The sequence below is a fragment of the Lithobates pipiens genome, unplaced genomic scaffold, assembly GCF_037356315.1.
Source record: "Lithobates pipiens isolate NorthernLeopardFrog02 unplaced genomic scaffold, aLitPip1_a1.2 Scaffold_11, whole genome shotgun sequence".
In the NCBI taxonomy this organism is placed as follows: domain Eukaryota; kingdom Metazoa; phylum Chordata; class Amphibia; order Anura; family Ranidae; genus Lithobates; species Lithobates pipiens.
This window is the reverse complement of record NW_027507696.1, coordinates 663,399-685,500: the sequence shown is the minus strand read 5'-3', so window position 1 is coordinate 685,500 and position 22,102 is coordinate 663,399. Positions and strand designations below refer to the sequence as shown.

At 44.3% G+C, this 22,102-nt stretch overlaps 1 protein-coding gene across 10 annotated transcripts in view; it reads left to right on the top strand.

Annotated features, from left to right (window-relative positions):
• The window catches only part of CACNA1B (calcium voltage-gated channel subunit alpha1 B), a 495,135-nt gene that overhangs the window by 8,065 nt on the left and 464,968 nt on the right, over positions 1–22,102 (top strand). For all 10 annotated transcript variants that reach the window (XM_077467940.1, XM_077467939.1, XM_077467936.1 and 7 more), the window contains exon 3: positions 2,756–2,861. In XM_077467940.1, coding sequence (XP_077324066.1) covers positions 2,756–2,861 — 106 coding nt within the window. The remainder of the gene's footprint in view (positions 1–2,755; positions 2,862–22,102) is intronic.

Here is a 22,102-nt window from a genome sequence, read left to right as displayed (position 1 = left end):
CCAGCTGTGAAGCCACAGCCGGGTGCCCACAGTACGAATGACTGCGCCGCGAGCGGAGCGGGGAACAAGGGGGGGCGCTTCGTTCCCCCGCATCGCTGGACCCTGGGACAGGTAAGTGTCCAATTATTAAAAGTCAGCAGCTGCAGTATTTGTAGCTGCTGACTTTTAATTTTTTTTTTTTTTTAGGGGCACTCCACTTATAAAAGTGGGTACTCACAAAAGGCCATAAAAACAATGCATGGACATGCACAGAACACGGAGTGCACGAACGCGTTTCGGGGGCGCACCCCCTTCCTCAGAGCTAGGCTGAGCTTCTCCATAGGAGAAGCTCAGGCTGGACTTCTTTGAAAAATCAACTGTTGTCAAGAGGAGGAGCCCACATACTGATCGAAATTCCCAGTCCCTGCTGGACTGACCCTATGTCAATTAGTGTATGGCTAACTTTACTGGCAGGACCACCAGGAGAAAATAAAAGAAATGAAAACTAATGCAGCCACCACATTTAAGGATTTTTAGGCCTTTTGGGTTTAGATATGCTTTCAGTAAAAACTCCCCCCAGCTGGTCTGTTTTCTGGGTAATGTCACAGTTAATATAGAATGATATATTGCATATTCATATTGACACCCTGAGCTCCACATATGTGATTGTGAGCTGAACAGGTCTGAATGACACACGATCACACCCTATAGAGTGTCCTTTAATGTCTGTAAAGAGTTTTTGAACTTCAATTTAATATAGTTTGCCTTATATGTGAAAATAGTAAGAATTAGTAAGTTCTTCTTGCCTTCCACGTGTGTCTAATCAAGGATGTATTTTATTAATAATATACAGAGACCGGCTTTGGTGACATCGTTGCTTGTTGCTAAGTAACTTCTATATTGGCAACCTGAAAGGTGTAAAGTCCAAGCAGGTGACAAAAAATGATCTCCAGTGTGAGGGGACAACAAATATTTATTCAAAACACCTTTGCTTTGCTGTGTGTAACTGCAGGCAGCGTTGTTATGTTTATTTATATATATATATTATAGCTTTTTTTTTTTTTTTTGCTTTTATCGTCAAACTTGTTCATTTTATTTACAAATAATGTTTCAAAATCTTAGTTGACAAATATTTTTTGGTCAAACATCCTTTAAAAACATAATCAAAGGTGAGAATAAAAAAAAAAAAAAAAAAAATCACACCACTTAAAAAGCAAAGTGAGGCCAAATATTGTCTTAAAGTGGCTGTAAACCCTTACAAACCACTTTGACCTACAGGTAAGCCTAGATTAAGGCTTACCTGTAGGTCCAAGAAATATCTCCTAAACCTATATGGTTTAGGAGATAATTGCCTAAAAACGGGCACCGCTGTCTACGGCGCATGCGCCGTAGACAGCGGCGCGCAGGCGCACTGAGCGCGGCATTTCCAAGAATGGAGCTGCCGCGCGTGTCAACTCCCGTGCGCATGCGCGGGAGTGACGTCATCGCGGCTTCGCCGAATGACAGCGGTGGAGCTGCGAGACGCCACCAGCAAGATGGATGTGGCGGACTACAGGGGACAGCGGCGACTTCGCTGGCTCCTGTGTCAGGTAAGTGACACATAATGGACTGCTATGCGATGCGATGCGATGCATAGTAGTCCATTATGCTTTACCTTTGCAGGGAATGAAAGAGGAAGTAAACCCATCAGGGTTTACTTCCTCTTTAATGTTGTAATTCTACGCAGACATCATTTTCCCATGTACACTTAAAGTGGTGTTGCCACCAAAAAAAAAAAAAAAATTGCTTAAAATTCATTACAAAAAAAAAAAAAAAATGTTTTTTTCCAATTATTTTTTTTTTCTCACCTCTAAATGCCTGTTGCTAGGGGGTCCCTCGTAGTCTGCCTCCTTCATTGCCCGGGTTGGTGACATCACTTCCCCCTCGGAGCCGCACAGTCATCTGGGACCTGTCACGTGTCCCAGATGACTGTGCGGCCGCTTGCGCATGCGCAGTGGGTGCCCGGCTGTGAAGCCGGGGGGGGGGGGGCCTGAGAAAAGGAGGATCGGGGGTGCTCTGTGGAAAGCCATTTCACAGAGCAGGTAAGAAAGTATAACCCGTTTTTGTTATTTTTATTTAAAATCATGTCTTTACAATTACTTTAAGGCAAAAAAAAAAAAACCTGAGTGCAGCTCCCCCACACTGACCTGATCTCAATCCATTACTGTGCCCATGAGCAGCGGCTTTCTCTGCTCTCTCTTTCCTCACTGGACAGAGAGGTAGCAACAGGAGCCATTGGCTCCTGCTGCTGCCAATCACAGCCAGTGAGCAGCCGGAGTCCTGTTCTGTGTCTCGTGGACACGCAGAGTGCAGCTCGGGATTGAGTCTACATAAGTGGCCCCATAGTAAGAGTCAAGAGCATCAGCGGAGGTCCTGAGAAGCCCGCTCTGTGCAAAACCACTGCGATAGAGCAGGTTAGTATAACATGTTTGGTTAAAAAAAAAAAATAAAAAAAAAGACCTACTTGAATAGATTTTTTTATTTTTTATTTTTTTTTTTTTTTTAAATAACAGAGTCTAGTGTCACTTTAAGTAGTGGATGGGTATGATTTTTTTTTTTTTTTTTTTTTGCAGAATAAGGATTTGGTTTACAGTCAATTTAAGGGTGAAGGTTTGTGAAGAATACAACACTTACAATGTGCAGCATATTTTGCTCTGTAGTATAAAGTATGTATATAAAATTGTAAAAATAATTGTTTCCAATTATAGAGACATTCATTTCCTTAACAATGCTTTACTCCATTTGAATATATGATTTTAGCCACCATTATTGCCAACTGCATTGTGTTGGCTCTGGAGCAGCACTTGCCGGAACACGACAAGACAGACATGTCAGAGAGACTGGTAAGATCCATTTTATTTTTTTGGTCATTGTTCATTTCTAGTATATATTCACTTAAAGGGCATGTAAACCCCAACGATGAACTTCTCCTATTTGTTGCCTGTTGAACTGTTAAATATACCATTAAAAGCAATTTGTTATATCTGTGCAGGGCCGTCTTTAAGGCAGGGCAAAAGGGGCAGCTGGGCCTGGGCATTGTCATTGTTGTGGGGCCCAAAGCAGCTGCCTCATACTTGCCAACTATCCCAGTTTAAATTCCCTTGTCCCTTGAAGTTTTAGTCCCTTGCTGTGTCCTGATATCTCAGTGTGAAGTGCTGCTACTAATGCTGCCCAGCTATGTCCTATTGTTGTGTACAGATGACTCACCCGCAAACCCTGTGTTCACATGTAAATTACTGGCATTCATATGTAAATAGCTGCATCTGGCGGCATAGATATGTAAATAAAGGCGGCATTCATATGTATATCATACCCCCTGCAGTGAAGAGATGTGCTGTAACCTCTAGCAACCAATCAGTGAGCAGTATTATTGTAAAGTAATCTCTAGCAACCAATCAACAAGCAGAAATCATGTGCTGTAACATCTAGCAACTAATCAGTGAGCTGTAATGTGTGCTGTAACTTCATGTGCTGTAACATCTAGCAACTAATCAGTGAGCTGTAATGAGCTGTAATGTGTGCTGCAACTTCTTGCAACCAGTCAGTGAGCGGTAATGATACACTGTAACCTCTGGCAACCAATCGCAATCTCTGCCTGATCTGATACAATAAATAGCAGCTAGACTTAAAATCAGTTTACTGTATGTCTCAGAGCAGGTGGAGAGCGAAATTGTATGTATGTGTGGGGGGAAAACGTTTGCCCGGGGTCCAATCAATATTAAAGACGGCCCTGTATCTGTGAGGTAAGTGCAAGAAATACCCCGTTGATCCTGTAGAAATCGTGTTGGCTGCCTTTTTATCAGTCAAACTGTTCTGAGCTAACTCTAATGCCCTGAACACACGGTCAGACTTTTCCGACAGAAAATGTGTGATTGGATCTTCTTGTTGGAAAATCCGATTGTGTGTCGGAAATTCCGACGGAAAAAGTCTGATGGAGCCCACACACGACGTTTGAGAGCAGGATCTAAAAATTTCCCGACAGCAAAATCCGATTGTTTTAATTCCGATCGTGTGTAGACAAAGTGGCACGCATGCTCAGAATAAATGACGAGACGAAAGCTATTGGCTACTGTCCTCTTTATAGTGCCGCTGTACGTGTTGGAAAATCTGATCGTTCAGAACGCGGTGATGTACGACAACTTTGTGCAACTGTGTGTATGCAAGACGAGTTTGGGCCAAAATCCGTCTGGGAAAAAATCAGACGGATTTTGTTGTGGGAGTGTCCGCCCGCGTGTACAGGGCATAAGGACTACAGAAACCGGTACCCTCTACATTATGGCAGATGGGAGAAGGGGGAGGTGTTTGTAGTTCTGCCCTAAGGTGACACTGGTGACAACGCTCACTCCCCCTACTGTATATATGGAGAAGCAGCAAAGGCAGGAAGTGTGTTATCTGGCAGGATCACCAGGTGAAAAAAAAAAGAACAAAACTTAAGGCTTCATATACAAACACTTAACTCAAGTTTAGGAGTTCTGGCAAAAAAAAAAAAAAAACACCAAAAGCTCCTAAACTCAACTCCATAAAAGTATCAATGTACACATAGGCTTAGTTTAGGAGCGGCTGCAGTTAAAGGAGCTTCAACCTCCCTCTCCTGAACGTGGAAGAATCGTGTTCAGGATAGGAACGTTTTGACCGCCGGTCGCCAGAAAATGCAAACTGCAGAAAAATAGTTTTTTTTTTTCCCCCAGCCAGCGATCAAAGCAGGCTGTGTGTACATGAAGTCTAAAGCCGGCCATACATGGCCTGACATTTGGTCGGTTCAGCAGGAATCAGCCAAATTTTGATCCAAGTATGGGCGGATCAACTACTGATCAACAGCCATACAACCGCTTTGTACAAATGTTATCTCTAAGCATCAATAAAAGCTTATTGTTTAAAAAAATTTATAAATAAATACAACAATCATACTAACATTTGTGTATATATATATATATATATATATATATATATATATATATATATATATATATATATCTATTTATATAATATATATATATATATATATATATATATATATATATATATATATATATATATATATATACAAAAATGTCTTGCCTTTCATTTCTATTTTAAACTGAATGGGTTGTTTTACAAGGCGATCATTTACAATCACTTTAACTGAACATGCTGAAGTTAGAAGCTAGAGGCGATTCAGTTCGCATTGTGCGCTATACAAGTATTTCATTCATTCATTGGCTGCCATGCATAGCTTTCACACTCGCCAGTTTTAGTAAATTAACCCCATAATGTCTTTTGTGTGCTAAAGGCCCAGTAAAAAGGTCATCTAGCTTGTGCTGGAGACCGCAATAAACTGACTGGATTGGTCACTGGTCCTGGATGGGTATTTGTGTGGGCAAAAAGGCAGGAATGACTTTCTGGTGGATAGTGCCCAGGGATGGATGGTGGTGATAGGCCCTCTCGGGGATTGGGCTGCTGCCTTTTCTGTGCGACCTTAGGTTGTATTATCATGTAGAAAAAAGGAAGGCACGCCTGGTGTCCAGAGAATTGTGACTTCTAAAATCTGGTTCGTGGATCTTTATTAAAATTAGCAACCTGTACATCAAGCCAACGCGTTTCGGAGGAACAGACTCCTCCTCCTTCAGGGTTGTTGCTGTGTTGGTGTTTGTTGGATCAAGGATTCTGAATAGGAGGATGCCGGCTTTTGTTGTATAGACAGTAAGCTTGAGAATTGTTCCCATCTAATAGAACACAGCAACAGCCCTGAAAAGGGGGAGTCTGTTCCCACCCGAAACACATAAGCTTGATGTACATGTTGCTCGTTTTTAATAAAGATCCAAGAAGCAGATTTTAGAAGTCCCATTTCTCTGGACACTGGGTGCACCTTCCTTTATCCAGGTAAAGAGGTAAGGCAGCAGCAGAAACGGGCTGAAACCTGCTAGGTTACACAGCGCCATTACTTTACAATTCTTTTGGTGGGTAATACTAATATACAAATCAACCTTTTGTAGCACAAATCCATTTCCCCTTCATGTCTTTCAAATGCAGATTTAGCGGTCGGCTTTAGCGTAGTTCAGCGGGAACCTCTTGTTTCAGTGTTTGAATCTCCCCCACGGCCACTGGGCTGTTTTATGAAGAAATAATGAAGTGCGTCTTATTTCAGTCCTGATTTTATTGGTTCTTGTAAAACATCACTATGAATATTGTAGCGCTTATGCCTCTCATACAAACGCATGGCAGACAGAGAGGCCAGAACCACAACCTTTCAGGTCAGCAGAGGACTGGGCTTTGCGAAGCATTCAGGAAATGTAAAAAATGGTTGTAGTTTAAGTTTTATACAGATTTTACCCTTCTATCCAATTCACATCTACGGGTTTTATGCCGCGTACACACGATCGGAAATTCTCGTCGGGGAAAAAGCTCTGATGGTTTTCCCGAAGGAATTCCGACGGAATTCGGCTCAAGCTGTCTTGCCTACACACGGTCACATCAAATTCCGATCGTTTATAACGCGGTGACGTACAACACGTACGACGTGACTAGAAAAAGGAAGTTCAATAGCCAGTAGCCAATAGCTTCTGACTCGTAGTTGAATCTGAGCAATGCGTGATTTTTGGCGTGTCGGAATTGCATACACACGATCGGAATTACCGATAGCCTGTTCTCAAATTTTCCCGACGGAAAAACTTTCTATCAATTTTTTGCTGGCGGAAATTCGGACAGCTAAATTCCGATGGAGCGTACGCACGGTCGCATTTTCCATCTTTTTCTGCCCGGGAATTTCCGATCGCGTGTACGAGGCATTTTGTGCATTAGCAGACGTCCATCCTGTTGAATCTGTGATTCAATCACAAAACGCACTTTACATGGAGTTCAATGGTAATGCATGTAAAATGTGCCAAAATGCACAATGCAAATACAACATACAGCACATCAAACATGGATTTCTTATCCTGTAGACTCTTAGTGCCCAACCTGCATCCCAAGGGCCACATGCAGCTCTTTAGTACTTTTGTGTGGTAATCAGACCCCAGCAATCTGTAATGGGAGTGGGAGCATTGATTTGTAAAGGGATTATCACAATGATTTACTAGCCTCATGTAACATGTCCCAAGTTTTTTATTGTCATCTGGAGTATGTCTTCAGTCTCCAACCTACATGCCTGGAGTTTGCATGTTCTCCCTGCGCCTGCGTGGGTTTCCTCCGGGTACTCCGGTTTCCTCCCACAATCCAAAGACATGCTGGGAGGTTAATTGGCTTCTGTCCAAAATTGGCCCCTAGTATATGAATGGGGACCTTGGATTATGGGCTCTTTGAGGGTAGGGACTGATGTGAGTGTGTGATATGTGGAGCGCTGTGTTAATTGACGGTCCTATATGGGTACCTTAAATAAATAATATATAATAGAGGAGTATCTTAATGAGACACGATGTACGGGGATAGGGACAATTGTAGACACTCACTCAGGTTGTACTGGAGGGACTGGTGTCTTAGTTAGTAAGGTTGAATAATGTAACCTAAACCTGACCATAGATGCAGGGAAACTCTTAGAAATCATGGGGCCCTGTACAAGCTTCCTGATGGGGGCCCCCCAATTCTGCCTACATCCCACCCACCTCCCAAAGTACAGTAAACAACGGCACTGACTTTATCCGACTACAGCCTAAAAATTTTAAAAAATGTCCCTCCTTTGCTACCATCTCCTGGGCCCCTCTGTTGACTGGATGGGGCCCAGGGAAATGTAATTGAAGCATTGGTAAGCAAGTAGGAGCGGGGGTGTGGTCTAGTAAAACTGATGAGGCCTGGGCCCATTACTACAGGACCAGTTGTACTGCCGTGCATAGTTGGGTCACACCAGCGGGTTGAAGGAAAAAAAAACTGACCAGGTTCCCACATCCACACATTCGAGGTGGATGGGGGAATCCTTTTTCTGTGTCATTGTATTCTGACAGTGGGGAGACTTGCCCACCACCAGAATACACTAATCGGTGTTGCAGGCGGTAGCCGGCAGTGCTGCTCGAGAGAAACATTTTCTGCATGGCAGTTGTACAGAAGCCACCTGGTAGATGGACTAATATACAACCACAGTGGCCATACATATGTCCAGTCCCTGCTAAATTGGCTGAATTTCGATTCATCTATGGGCAGCTTACCTGTATCATAACTGCCAAATACTGCAGACTGACCATTGTTCTTTCTAGTATGAGTGCGATCTTACAAGCATTAAATATATTGAATGTAATGTGATGTCTGGGGCCACAGTTGGGGTTCCCTATACTTCATATGTTGACTACCAATGCGGTACACCCTTGATGCTAGATTCAGACTTGCATATAGTTTTACACATCACATGCATAGAAAAAAAACACAAATATTCTCTGTTGGCTGGACATATGGTATGCTGCTTGAAAACGCCGTATCACAAACGAAATGCGCAAGCTGAATTTCCCCTTTTTTTTTTACCCTTAAAACACACAAAGCCACAGCACAATTCATACAGGTTGGTTTTCTGTAGTGTACATACATATGTAAATATGAATATTATACCACTCGATATTGCTAAAATGTGAAAAATTACTAATTTAGACTTAAGATGGACCTGTACCTATGCTAAAGATTGAAAAAGTGAAAAGCAGACACACGGGGGGCCTCCTTGTAACTTTACCTAGTTTATTAATCTCACCGGAGCTGACTATAGAACAGCCTTTCTCAACCTTTTGATGGCCAATGGGAGAAGGACTATATATATATGTCAGTGAGAGAGGTTTCCCTTAACATTGGTGGTCAATGGGAGAGGTTCTACCTTAAATTGCTGAATAATGGAAGCACCCCCCCCCCCCACTCTTAAATGGTGGCCAGTGGGGGGAGATGTCCGCTTACTTTGGGGGTCAGTGGGAGAAATGCCTCCGTAAATTGGTAGGAAAGGTGCTCCCTTACATTGATGGCTAGTGTCACGGTAACCACTATGCTGGTGTTGGTGGTCAATGTTGAAGTGGCCCCCTTACATTGATAGTGGAGAAGTACCCCTTTACACTGGAGGTCAGTGGAAAGTGCTCTCTTGCATTGATGGTTAGTGGAGATTTACTCTCTTACTTTGGTGGTCATTGGGATGAATGCCCAACTCAGATGGTGCCTTAAAAAGTAGATAGAAAGGAGCGACCGGTCTCCGGTAAATGTGAGTTTGACAGTGGGTTTTAAAACGGTTTATTGGAAAGGAACCCTTCGTACCCACCCACACCATCGCCTATTTATATACAGTGGCCAATTGAGTCAGTCCAGCGCGGTCTCCAAACTTAAAGAGCCACCTCGCATTAGTGGTCAGTGGGAGAGGGACCCAATTTAATTGGTTGTCAATGAGCAAGAGCCAGTGGAAAGATGCTCCCTTACAATGCTACTCAGTGGGAGAAGGGTCCACTCCGCGGCGGCCTGTCCATTAGGGGCGCACAGGCGCTGCCCCCCTATCAGCACATGAGTAGAACCAGGGGCTTTAATAGGCTTCAAAAAAGGGTGGGCTTGGGGCACAGAGCACTGAGCACCCAGTTGTGTGACAGTAGTGTATGAATATTTGCTATTCTCCCACTGATACTCCTCCCAGCCAGTCAGGAAGCGGGTCGTGAGACCCGTCACCCGATTGGCAGAAAGGAAAGGCAATCCTATTGGATGCCTTGGAGGAGACGCATGGCTGAAGCCGCCATAATGCAGAGGAGGAGGAGATGCACGCCCATCACAGTGCTGCCCGCCCGGAACCTAGATGGGGTAAGTGCTGGATAACTGACCGCTAGACCCCCGCCACCAGTGGTCCACACACATTGCTGGTCAGTAGGAGAGGTGCCCCCTTATACTGGTGGCCAGTGAGAAACACAGCCCCTTACACCAGGGGTTTTTAGAAGAGTGCTCCCTTATATTGGTAGTCAGTGAAAGAGGTTCTCTCTTATATTGCTAGTCAGTAGGAGAAGAGTTCCCTTACACTGGTGATTATTGGAAAGAATGCCTCTCGCATTGCTGGTCAGCAGGGGGAGTTTCCCCCTTACATTGCTAGTCAATGGGTGAAGTGCTCCATACATTGGTGGTGGTCAGTGGGAGAGTTGCCCCTGCACACTGGTAGTTGGTGGATAAATGCTCTGTTACATTGGTGGTCAGTGAGAGAGCATCCCGTTATATTGTTAGTCATTTAAAAGTAGGGATGGGTTACGTCCTCTGTCATACAAATAGGCTCCTACCTAAATAAGTTATGTACATGGTCTATACTTGCTATATAAATAATGTGAGTACACCCCTCATATTTTTGTAAATATTTTATTATATCTTTACATTGTAGCAAAGTGTTGTCACATGAAAAGTAGTGAGTGTACAGCTTGTATAATGCCGCGTACACACGGTCGGAATTTTGGCCAGAAAAAGACCGATGAGAGCTTTTCATCGGAAAATGCGACCATGTGTACGCTCCATCGGAATTTAGCTGTCCGAATTTCCGGCAGCCAAAAATTGATGGAAATTCCTTCCATCGGGAAAATTGAGAACATGCTATCAATTTTTGGCTGCCGGAAATTCGGACAGCTAAATTCCGATGGAGCGTACACACGGTCGCATTTTCCGATGAAAAGCTCTCATCGGTTGAATCTGAGCATGCGTGATTTTTGGCGTGTCGGAATTGCATACACACGATCGGAATGATCGTGTGTATGCAATTCCGACACGCCAAAAATCACGCATGCTCAGATTCAACTGCGAGATGGAAGCTATTGGCTACTGGCTATTGAACTTCCTTTTTCTAGTCCCGTTGTACATGTTGTACTTCACCGCATTCTAAACAATCTGAATTTGGTGTGACCATTTGTAGGCAAGACAGCCTGAGCGGAATTCCGTCGGGAAAACCATCAGAGCTTTTTCCGATGAGAATTCAGATCTTCTGTACGTGGCATTACAGTGTAAATTTGCTGTCCCCTCAAAAAAAAACTGAACACACATTAATGTCTAAACTGCTGGCAACGAAAGAGAGTACACCCCTAAGTGAAAATGTCCAAATTGGGCCCAATTAGCAATTTTCCCTCCCCTTAGTGTTACAAGGTCTCAGGTGTGAATGGGGAGCAGGTGTGTTCAATTTGGTGTTATCGCTCTCACTCTCTCATATTGATCACTGGAAGTTCAACATGGTACCTCATGGCAAAGAACTCTCTAAGGATCAGAATTTTTTTTTTTTTTGCTCTACATAAAGATGGCCTAGGCTATAAGGAGATTGCCAAGACCCTGAAACTGAACTGTAGCACAGTGGCCAAGACCAGATGGCGGTTTAACAGGACAGGTTCCACTCAGAACAGGCCTCGCCATGGTCGACCAAAGAAGTTGAGTGCACATGTTCAACGTTGTATCCAGAGGTTGTCTTTGGGAAATGGACCCCCCCACCCCTTCAACCTCTGCAGCAATGCTAGCAGCACTCATACGTCTGTCTGTCAGTGCTCAGGCCATATGCTGCACGCTTTCTTCATAGCTGTTGTCCCAGAAGGAAGCTTCTTCTAAAGATGATGCACAAGAAAGCTCGCAAACAGTTTGCTGAAGACAAGCAGACTAATGCCGCGTACACACGATCGGACTATCCGATGGAGTTAGTCCGCCAGACAATTCAATTGTGTGTGGGCTCCAGCGGACTGTTTCTTCCCAAAAGTCTGGCAGACTTAGAAATAAGACTTGCTTCAAAATTGTCTGCCGGACTTGGCTTTTAGCGGACAATCCATTCGTCTGTGTGCTAGTCCGGTGGACTAAAACCAGCGCTAGGGCAGCTATTGGCTTCTGGCTATGAACTTCCTTATTCTACGTCATCAAGTTCGAATCCACCGGACTTTGGGACTGATCATGTGTGGCCAAGTCCGTTCACTTGAAAGTCCAGCGGACCTCAGATGCAAAGTCTGGAGGACAATCTGCTGGACTAAGTCCGCCGGATAGTCCGATAATGTGTACGCGGCATTAGGACATGGATTACTGGAACCACGTCCTGTGGTCTGATGACACAAAGATAAACTTATTTGGTTCAGATGGTGTCAAGTGTGTGTGGCGGCAACCAAGTGAGGAGGACAAAGACAAGTGTGTCTTGCCTACAGTCAGGCATGGTGGTGGGAGTGTCATGGTCTGGGGCTACATGAGTGCTGCCGGCACTGGGGAGCTACAGATCATTGAGGGAACCATGAATGCCAACATGTACTGTGACATACTGAAGCAGAGCATGATCCCCTCTTTTCGGAGACTAGAGGTGCGTTTGGGGTCGTTATGTTGGAATTCTGCCCTGTGGCCCAAAGAAGCTGAGGGTAAAAGTGATGGACTGGCCAAGCATGTCTCCAGACCTAAACCCTATTGAGCATCTGTGGGGCATCCTCAAATGGAAGGTGGAGGAGCGCAAGGTCTCTAACATCCATCAGCTCTGTGATGTCATCATGGAGAAGTGGAAGAGGACTCCAGTGGCAACCTGCGAAGCTCTGGTGAACTCCATGCCCAAGAAGGTTAAGGCAGTGCTGGAAAATAATGGTGGGCACACAAATTATTGACACTTTGGACCCAATTTGGACATTTTCACTTAGGGGTATAAAGAAAAGGAAAAGTTCTGGTGTCCCCAGTGACACACTTCCATCCCTGTAACATATAAAAAACAAAGGATTCGCCCTGGGACTTTACTGGCGGAAACGGTACCCACTTCATTTAAACATAACAGTAGTAAATATAGTATATGGTTTATTCAAGTACAATTATTTACATGCATAAGTAACACCAACAGTTGCCAATTAAAAAAAAAGATAAATAAACAAGGACTAATGGTACATAAATGTAGTAGTGGTAATAGTACACGGGCATCATACTACCCGACGAGTTTTGCGAGATCCAGCTCGCTCTTCAGGGGTGGATGCGTGTAACAATGTACCTAGGATGAAAAAAATATGTTTGGCAATATAACACAGTATTAGTTATAAAGGCACAGGGTAGGGAGGGTTTGTGGGTCCCCATACTCACCACTGAGCTTGACCATGGGTCCAGGTGTGCGGCCTCGAGACGGTGACAGCAGGCGCCTCCCCAGGGAGCTGAGGGGGTGGAGTCAGATGGGACCCCACCAGGGGCCAAACGGAGAGCAGGCATGGCATAGGTATAATGATGTATCCCTAGAGACCTCATTAGTCCATTAAAAGTATAGGCTGTGAACATAAGTATGTTTGTCAGGCATCTAAAGTAGTATAGTAGAATCAATAAGTATTAACACAAAGATATGTATGCATGAATGAAAGGCCTGGGCCTTAGGGGTGTACTCACTTTTGGTGCCAGTGGTTTAGACATTACATTGTAGAAGTTTAATGCCTGTGTGTTCAGTTATTTTAAGGGCACAGCAAATTTAAAGTAGTGAGTGTACAGCTTGTACACAAAGTGTAATTTCTCCAGTGTTGTCACATGAAAATATAGATATAGAATAATAATAATAATATAGAATAATAAATAAAGATATAAAAAAATATACACACACACGTGAGTGGACCCCTCATATTTTTGTTAATATGTGTATATATATATATATATATATATATATATATATATATATATATATACACACACACATACACATGCATACATCATTTGGGTTTGGCTAGACTTTGACAACCTTTTTTTTTTTTTTTAACAATAAAACATATTATTAGGAATACAATGTATAGTTGAATAAAAGAGGGCATCCATCATATTTCCTGCTCAGAATGACTTGGAGCAGAACCCCAACCAAAGATACCAAGATAGAGCTTTAGATGGAGAAGTAGACCAATAAAAGATAAAATAACAAAAACAGCTTTTGTGGATAAAGAAACCTTCAAATATCATGCCTGGGGGGGTCCCCTTAGTCTGCCTGTAAAGTGGAGCATCTTTCTGACGTGTAGTCTGCCTGTAAGGTGGAGCATCTTTCTGACGTGTTGTAATTTTCTGTGCCGCAGCAAAATTACATTTGTTGCTTTAGAAATTTAAAGATTGGTCGTGACTTCAATGTATTGCTGGGATATAGATAAAAATCTAGGGAAAAAATCGGCGTTGCCCCCCCCCCACCCCCAGTCCATACCAGGCCAAAATAAAAAATGGCATAGGGCCCCCCTTTCAAAATCCATACCAGACCCTTATCTGAGCAAGCAGCTTGCCAGGCCAGGAAAGGGGGGGGGGGGGGAGATGAGCGAGCGCCACCCCTCCTGAACCATACCAGGCCACTTGCCCTCAACATGGAGAGGGTGCTTTGGGGTCCTCCGCAAAGCACCTTGTCCCTATGTTGATGGGGGAAAAGGGCCTTGTCCCCACAAACCTGGCCATTGGTTGTGGGGGCCTGTGGGCGGGCGGCTTATCGGAATCTGGAAGCCCCCGTTAACAAGGGGGCCCCCAGATCCTGCCCCCCCCCCCCATGTGAATGGGTAGGGGTACAAAGTAAAAACCACAATACACTTAGTTTTTGACAATTCCTTTATTAAAAAAAAAAAAAGTGCCCCACGGTGTTCATCCATCTTTATTCACGAGCACATGAATTACAGTGGCCGGGTTTTTTTACCTGATTAGAGCCAGAGGCTCTAATAGGCTTCAAAATAGCGTGGGCTCGGGTGGCAGAGAATGCGCTCTGAGCCCACCCAGGTGTGTTAAAACAGCGAATGAATATTCTCTGTTGAAACACTGATCCTCAATCAGGCCAATCCGAAGTGGGTGTGAGACCCATTTTCCAATTGGCCGAAAAGAGAAGACCCCCGATTGTTTGTTTGCCGAGGAGGGAGAAAATGGAAGTCGCCGTCGCTGCGATGACCCGTGGAGAGCAGAATGTGAGGCCTCTGCTGCCACCCAGCAGGGTGAAGCCGCCGGTGATGGGGTAAGTGCTACCGACCGTGGGGGTGGCATACTGTTTGCTGCCCCTCCCCAAAATATTTTTTCATTTCTGTCTTTTACATCTGCTTAGGGATCAGCTGTAATGCAACTGACACTCTTGGGATGATTTACTAAAGGAGTAAAAAACAAATTCCGCTTTATTTCATCTGCACAACAAATGGCTGTTCAAAGTGAACAGGAATTTGCTTTTCATATGACTGTATAACTGAAAGCGGTATGGAAACCAAAAACAAAACTGTAATATATTGCAGCTTGCCAATCCTTGGATGTGGTGGCTGCGGTTCCTGTCCCTCGCCGGCGCTGGCATCTTCTTCTGTGTGCCGGTTTTCAACCATCTTTATTGGCAGGATGACGTCACTGCTGCGCATGCACAGGAAGCCGTCATTCTGGCACACTGCGATCAGGCTGGCTGCTGTATGCTGAGCTAAGCATGCGCAAGCCAGTTTACATGCCTGAGGACATTGCAGAGATGAGATGAACTAGATGAGCCCGATTTACTTCCATCTGCCTGTTTGCAGTCACTTATCAGAGTTTCTGTCTGTACTGCTATATATATAGAGATAGCCACTAGGATGGAACCTGCAATATACAAGTACAGTCGTACCAATTTGGAACGACGATTACAAATGTGAAAGTCCTATCACAAATTCCTTTTAAGTTAATGCAACAATGGTGCTTCATTATTGTACCGAAATGAACATATACTCAACGTTACCTTTAAACAGCTGAGGCTGGAATTGTTAATAGCATGCTGCCATCCATTTTCAAGTGTACGATTACGACGACGACGACGAAAAAAAAAAAAAAAAAAAGAAAAGCAAAAAGAAAAAGCTCTTCTGCGTTTTTTGATTAGCATTGTCAGCAGCGCAATTGCAAAGAACAATCTGTTCAATGGTCTTACAGACAGGCACAAGGAGAAAACCCAAAGCCGAGGCTTGTTATGGTGGAAAGTGATTCACCCTTAATTGGATTAGCACTCGAGCCCATGCTGTGCCATGCTTCGGCTGGCGCTGAGAGGGCAGGAGAGTGAGATTGTGATAGGCTCCCATCTCTTGAACCATCTTTTCGGAACAGAATATCTGCATAGGAAAAAAAACCTGCACCGGTTTGCCCACAAATAACTCATCCCTGCGGAACTCTGGGTGGATTATTTGGGGGGGGTTACAGTGGTTTCTTCTTTTGCAACTTAAGAAAACATTCAAAACCTGCACATTAAAAATCACAAATCAAACAATTATGCAAGTATCAAACATTACGATTTGATTGGATAAAGTGTTTGTTTTTTCTTTTTAAATATAAATTGGAAATCTGCATTCAATTGAAATTGTCACTATACATAATGTAGTCCATGATGAAAAAGGATTAAAACTGGAAACTTTACAGCCAGATTGTAATGTGTAGAATGTGTAATAGAGAACGTAATCAGATTGTAATATGTAGGGCAATTTGGCTATAATGTAATTTATGTTTTCTCTGTATTTTTATTTTTTATTTTTTGACTGGTCCATAATGTGGTCATTTAGTATTTTTTGCCATTACGACTACCCAATCCCCCTTGTCAAGTTAAGTTTTTTTTTTAAGAAGGCAAAATAAAAGCATATAATCTACATGGGCAGACTACGCTACATATGGTCCATGTGACTTGAGAACTATAAATATATTAAAGCAGGGGTGTCAAACTCAATTTCATTACAGGCCGCATCAGCAGAATGTTTGCCTTCAAAGGGCTGGTTGGTTTTTTGGGGTGCGCTACCCACAGAGTTCAGGAATGCGTTACAGAGTTCAGGAGTATGTTGCGTGCAGGGTTTAGGGGTGTGCTATGTACAGAGTACAGGGGTGCACTGGATGCAGAGTGCAGGGTTCAGAAGTGTGGTGCATACAGTGTGCAGAGTTCAGGAGTATGTTGCGTACTGAGTGCAGTTTCAATGATACCCTATGACAGAGTGCAGAGTTCAGGAGTATGTTGCGTACTGAGTGCAGTTTCAATGATACCCTATGACAGAGTGCAGAGTTCAGAAGTATGTTGCATACAGATTACAGAGTTTAGAGGTGTACTATGTACAGAGTGCAGAGTTCAGGGACGCACTGTATACAGAGTGCAGGGTTTAGGGGTGTACTATGTACAGAGTGCAGAGTTCAGGGATGCACTGTATACAGAGTGCAGGGTTTAGGGGTGCGCTTTGCATAGTGTACAACATCAACCCCCCTCTCCTCAAAACCTTTAAAACCTGGTAAGGAGGTGTTATGTCACCTCTTGGCTGCCTGTTTTAACCCTTTAACCTCTAAAAACTCACACCACCATGCTGCAACTGCATGCATTGCACTCCATTTCTGTGCGGCCCCATTCGCATGAAAAGGTTGCGTTTGGCAGGAGCGGTACTGCTCACAAATAGTGATGGGGGTGGGGGGGGGGTGTATAATTCTTTCTGTGTACATCCCTATCTAATTGTTATTGCATCTTAAGGAGGGCAGCTAAGGAATGGCTCAACAGTGTGTTTTTGCCACCCCTCTAACCGCAATTGTAAAACCAGCTCTAACAATTTAGGGTTCTTGACCACCTTTTGTGTGTTCAAGATTCACCTTTTACTTTCTACATAATATGAAATGAATAAAACATCCAGGAGGATTGGTGGGAACCTCTTGTAATTACCGCAGAAGGTATTCAGACTAGGGAACTTAGTTTATTATATTATTCAGGGACCCTATTGGTGAGATTTCTGCGCTATCAGGGGGTTTATCACTCCAGCATCCACCAAAATCAGTTTTAGGCCCCATGTACACTGGGCATTTGGCTGGCTAGCTGTTGGTGGAGGGCACACGTGTGTCATCCGCCCGCTGGTGGCAGATAGTCAAACTCTATTAGACGCTGACAGCTGCTGTGGCTGGACAATTCACCTGGATGGGCAGTATGCACCCTGGGATGAATGCCTGGAACGCAGACTTTTGTTCATTTTGGGCATTTGCTGCCAGGCTCCTACTGCCCCAGTCAAAACTTCCACTAGGTGCACCATCCAGCCCCATTCAGCTGCAGCAGCTGTCAGCTTCTCATACATTTTAATGGGCTACTGGCAGCACCGCTGGATGGCGCACTTGTGCCCTCTGCCCAAAGCTAAACGCAAGAGCACCATGCACTGGGGTGCAATGACATTTTAGATTTTAATGAAATAGCAATATGTAGGTAAATGTAGCCAGAGTGCAGGTGGCAGCACTCTGCAGTTAACAAAGAAACACCGAAAAAGCTTCCATGAAGTCCTCTACATGACAGGGGCGGACTGACCATTCAGAAACTCGGGCACTGCCCCAGGGCCCCGAGCCACTAGGGGGCCCATCAGGGTTGCCAGCCTCAGTAAAACCAGGGACAGTATGTAAAAATCTGTTTTTTTTTACATCTGCCATCTGAAATGTCCCTTACCGACATCCTTTTGGTCTAAAAATCCAGAGATAATAGCTGCCCCACCTCTCCAGTACCTTCTCAGCCAATATAAACTTATCTGTGTATACTGTGTGTACATGTATGTGTAACCTGTGTGATTTTATACTGTGTGTGTGTTTGTGTATACTGTGTGGCCCCATAATCTCTGATTGCCTGGGGGGCCCCATAATCTCCTATTGCCCGAGGGCCCCATGAGTTGTCAATCCGCCCCTGCTACATGGCCTTCTTTTCTAGATTGAGAGTGCTGAGTGCAGGCCACCCTGGCTACAGCTTTTAACAAGCATTTATTAGGCTTCAGCCAGCATTTAGCAAGTTCTTAAAGAGGACGTAAAACCTGATGGGTTTACTTCCTCTTTGATTCCCTGCAAAGGTGAAACATAATGGACTACTATGCATCGCATCGCATCGCATCGCAGTCCATTATGTGTCACTTACCTGACACAGGAGCCAGCAAAGTCACCGCTGTCCCCTGTAGTCCGGAGCATCCATCTTCTCGGTGGGTCTCGCTGCCCTGTCGCTGTCATTCGGACGAAGCCGCGATGACGTCACTCCCGCGCATGCGCACGGGAGCCGCCACTCGCGGCATATCGCCATTGACCGCGGCACGCTCAGTGCGCCTGCGAGCCGCTGTCTACGGCGCATGAGCCGTAGACAGCGGTGCCTGTCTTTCGGCAAATATCTCCTAAACCGTGTAAGTTTAGGAGATATTTCTTGGACCTACAGGTAAGCCTTAATCTAGGCTTACCTGTAGGTCAAAAGTTGGTTGTAAGGGTTTACAACCACTTTAAAGGTGGCAGGGCTGAGGCATGACTAGCCAATGCTCGCTAAACCAAATGCAGGACACATTATTTTTTTTTTTTTCAAGCTAAAACTGAAAATGCCTTTGTGGTCTAAAGACATTAGACGGTGAGTAATAACAAGCACTTCTGATGCTCGTGTAAGCTTGTTAACGCCACTCTCCAGCATGGTGGAAGATCTGCACGACGGACACTGAATAATTTAGTTGCTTGTGTTCCTTGCTGCTTTCTCATTAACTCTTATGCTTCTTGAATATTGAAAAATAACGTATGGGTCAGTTGCATCGCTAGGAAATAAAACCCTGCTCAGTCGTAGTCCTTCAATTAAAGGTCCAGCGCTGTGAACAGGGCTACCTTTATATGAAGTGCTACATTAATCCTCACGATCTTGTCCATAAAAGCCTGTGGAGAAAATTAAATATTTGTAACTGTTTTTAAAGGAGAACCCCAGGAAGTTTAGATAAAAAGAACCGCAAGAGGTAACAGTCATGTTTTAATTACCTCCGTGGTGCCCTTGTGAAGCTTTACTTGAGTAGAAGTAGGTGGCCCTAATGGACATCTGATGCACCGACTGCTTCAACCCAAGTAATGGGCAAGAAACATAATGTTCACAGCCAGGGCTGCTGTTCGAAATCACGGGGGCCCCATACAGGCTACCTGGCAGGGCCCTCCCGAATATATCAAAACAATAATTTTCACAAAAAAATACACAAAAATCATTGTTAGCCGACACAAACATAACAGAGAGCCTGTGTGAATTGGCCCTTTTTTGAATATTTTTTTGAATATTATTTAAACTTATTTTATAATTTTTTAAAACAATGTTTACATTTTTTTTATTATTTTATTTTACAATTGTTAGGGGACAGGAGAGCTGTCAGCGTTGCGGGAGGGGGGGGGGGGGGCGCAGCAGCACAGTGATAGGGGGGCACACGGGGGGGATCAGAAGCAGGCAGAACAGAGAGGGGGATCGTTGTGGGGGAAGAAATTACAGGAACAATGCCCCGTGTCTGTGTTTCTCCTTGTAGCAGCTGAAAGCTGGCAGCAGGGGGAGAAACTGGCTTTCAGCTGCTGCAGAGAGCCGCACAGGGCATCCTTCTGTAATTGCCCCTCTGTCTGACCACACCAATTTCCTCTGCTGCTCGGGGCCCCCTATGTGCCCGGGCCCCCTACAGGAGGACTGGTGGTCCCCCCCCCCCTATCAGCGGCCCTGTTCACAGCACCGTATCTTGTAAAGAAAGTTCCAAAGGTATATAATCCTGGTTATATCTGGCTTTCCTGCAGTGCACAAGGGCTTACATCAGGGGTGCCCAACCAGTGGCCCGCGGAGCCCTCTGATGTGGCCTGCGACCTCATGTTCTGAGATAGGATAGAAAGAATACTGTTATTAAAGGTCAGTTTATTACTAAAATCACAGTGTATATATGGGCATATCTGTTCTGCAGTGGTTACTGGGCTGCTTTCAGGTGCAGAGCAGTTTACCTGCAAGTTACCTGCACTGAGCCATAGACTTCTATTATTACCTGCGAGTTTGGTGAGCTTTGTGAAAGTGCATGTAATATAATAGAAGTCTATTGCAAACTGCAGGAAAGCCAAAGGTACACTGCATTGCAAACGTGGTGCGGGTAAACCGCAGCACATCAGTGTGAAAGCAGCCTTGAATCAGTTTCATACGGTCAGTCCGACAGTCCAACCAATTGGACCCTCCATTCATCTCTAAGTAGTGGCAGACATAAACCGACTTGTGTTCTACCTCCAATACGATCCGCCAAAAAGTATCGTGGGCTGCGTCTGTGTCCGCTCTGCAAATGCAGTGTGGACACGGACATGCCATTCATCTGCTCCGATCATTGTGGTCCGCGACCGGTTACCAAGTCGCTTAAGTGGCCCTCGGTCTTCAAAAGGTTGGGAACCCCCTGGCTTACATGAAGGGAAAGCAGCACCTTGTCAACGTGCTGCTGCTCATTCATTGTCCAATCAGCATTCTGAAGCTGTGCTTTTGTGGTGGGGGAGTTCATTGACCTGACTATGCCTCCTGGCTGGGTATCTGGATCACTGCAGAATATATTCGCACGTCCATCGGCAAGTAAAACAGCTGCAATATATGTATTAAAGTGGAAGTAAACTCACCTATCGATTTCAGCCATTGAAGCCGCCATCTTTGCCTCTGTTTAATCTTCAACTGCTATGGTGCTGCACATGTGATTCGTTATGACACCAGCCATTGGATGGTTTTATAGTTTGGCTGAGAGCACAGCCAATGTGCAGTTAGCATTCCCGGCATGCCTTTTTTTTTTTTTTAACTGTTAAAGTGGAAGTAAACCCATCGATTTAAAGTTGTGTATTTAGCTGCCATTAATAAAAATAATTGTAGAAAACTCTGACTTTTGTTATTAAGGTTTCAGAAGTCCCTTGTAGTAGTTAGGCCTCATACACAAGGACGTTTTAAAAAAACGGGCTGTAAAGCTAGTAACAACACCTGGGGAAAAAAGCAGCGTTAAAAACGCGATTTTATTAGCATTTTGATTTGGCGTCAATTCGTGTTTGCTAACGCTTAAAAACGTTGTTAGAGGGATTTTTTTTTTAAAAAAACGTGCCTTACCGCTATTTTCCACTCTCAAATTACCCACATAAACATTTTTACAGCTTAAAAACGCTGACGCTAAAACACGTCGGTATAGCGTTAATGCGTGTTTTTGAGCTTTTTTCTGTGTCTGCATCAAAACTGCTCTAACGCTGGAGCCTCTGAAGGCGCTGGTCCTTGGTTTTTTTTTGGAGCTTAAAAACGACCGTGCCTGTTACAGCTCAAAAACGCCATGCAGGGGGTTTCAGTGGTAGGACAGATGTGCTGGGGGGTACAGTGGTGAAACAGATTTGAAGGGGGGACAGTGATCTGAGGTGTGAAGGTACATGAATTGGGGCTGATCTGAGGCATGAGAATGCAGGATGTTAATTTCTCACTACTGCTCAAGTAGTTTACACCATTTGCTTTATAAAAAATCCTTTTTGTGATTGA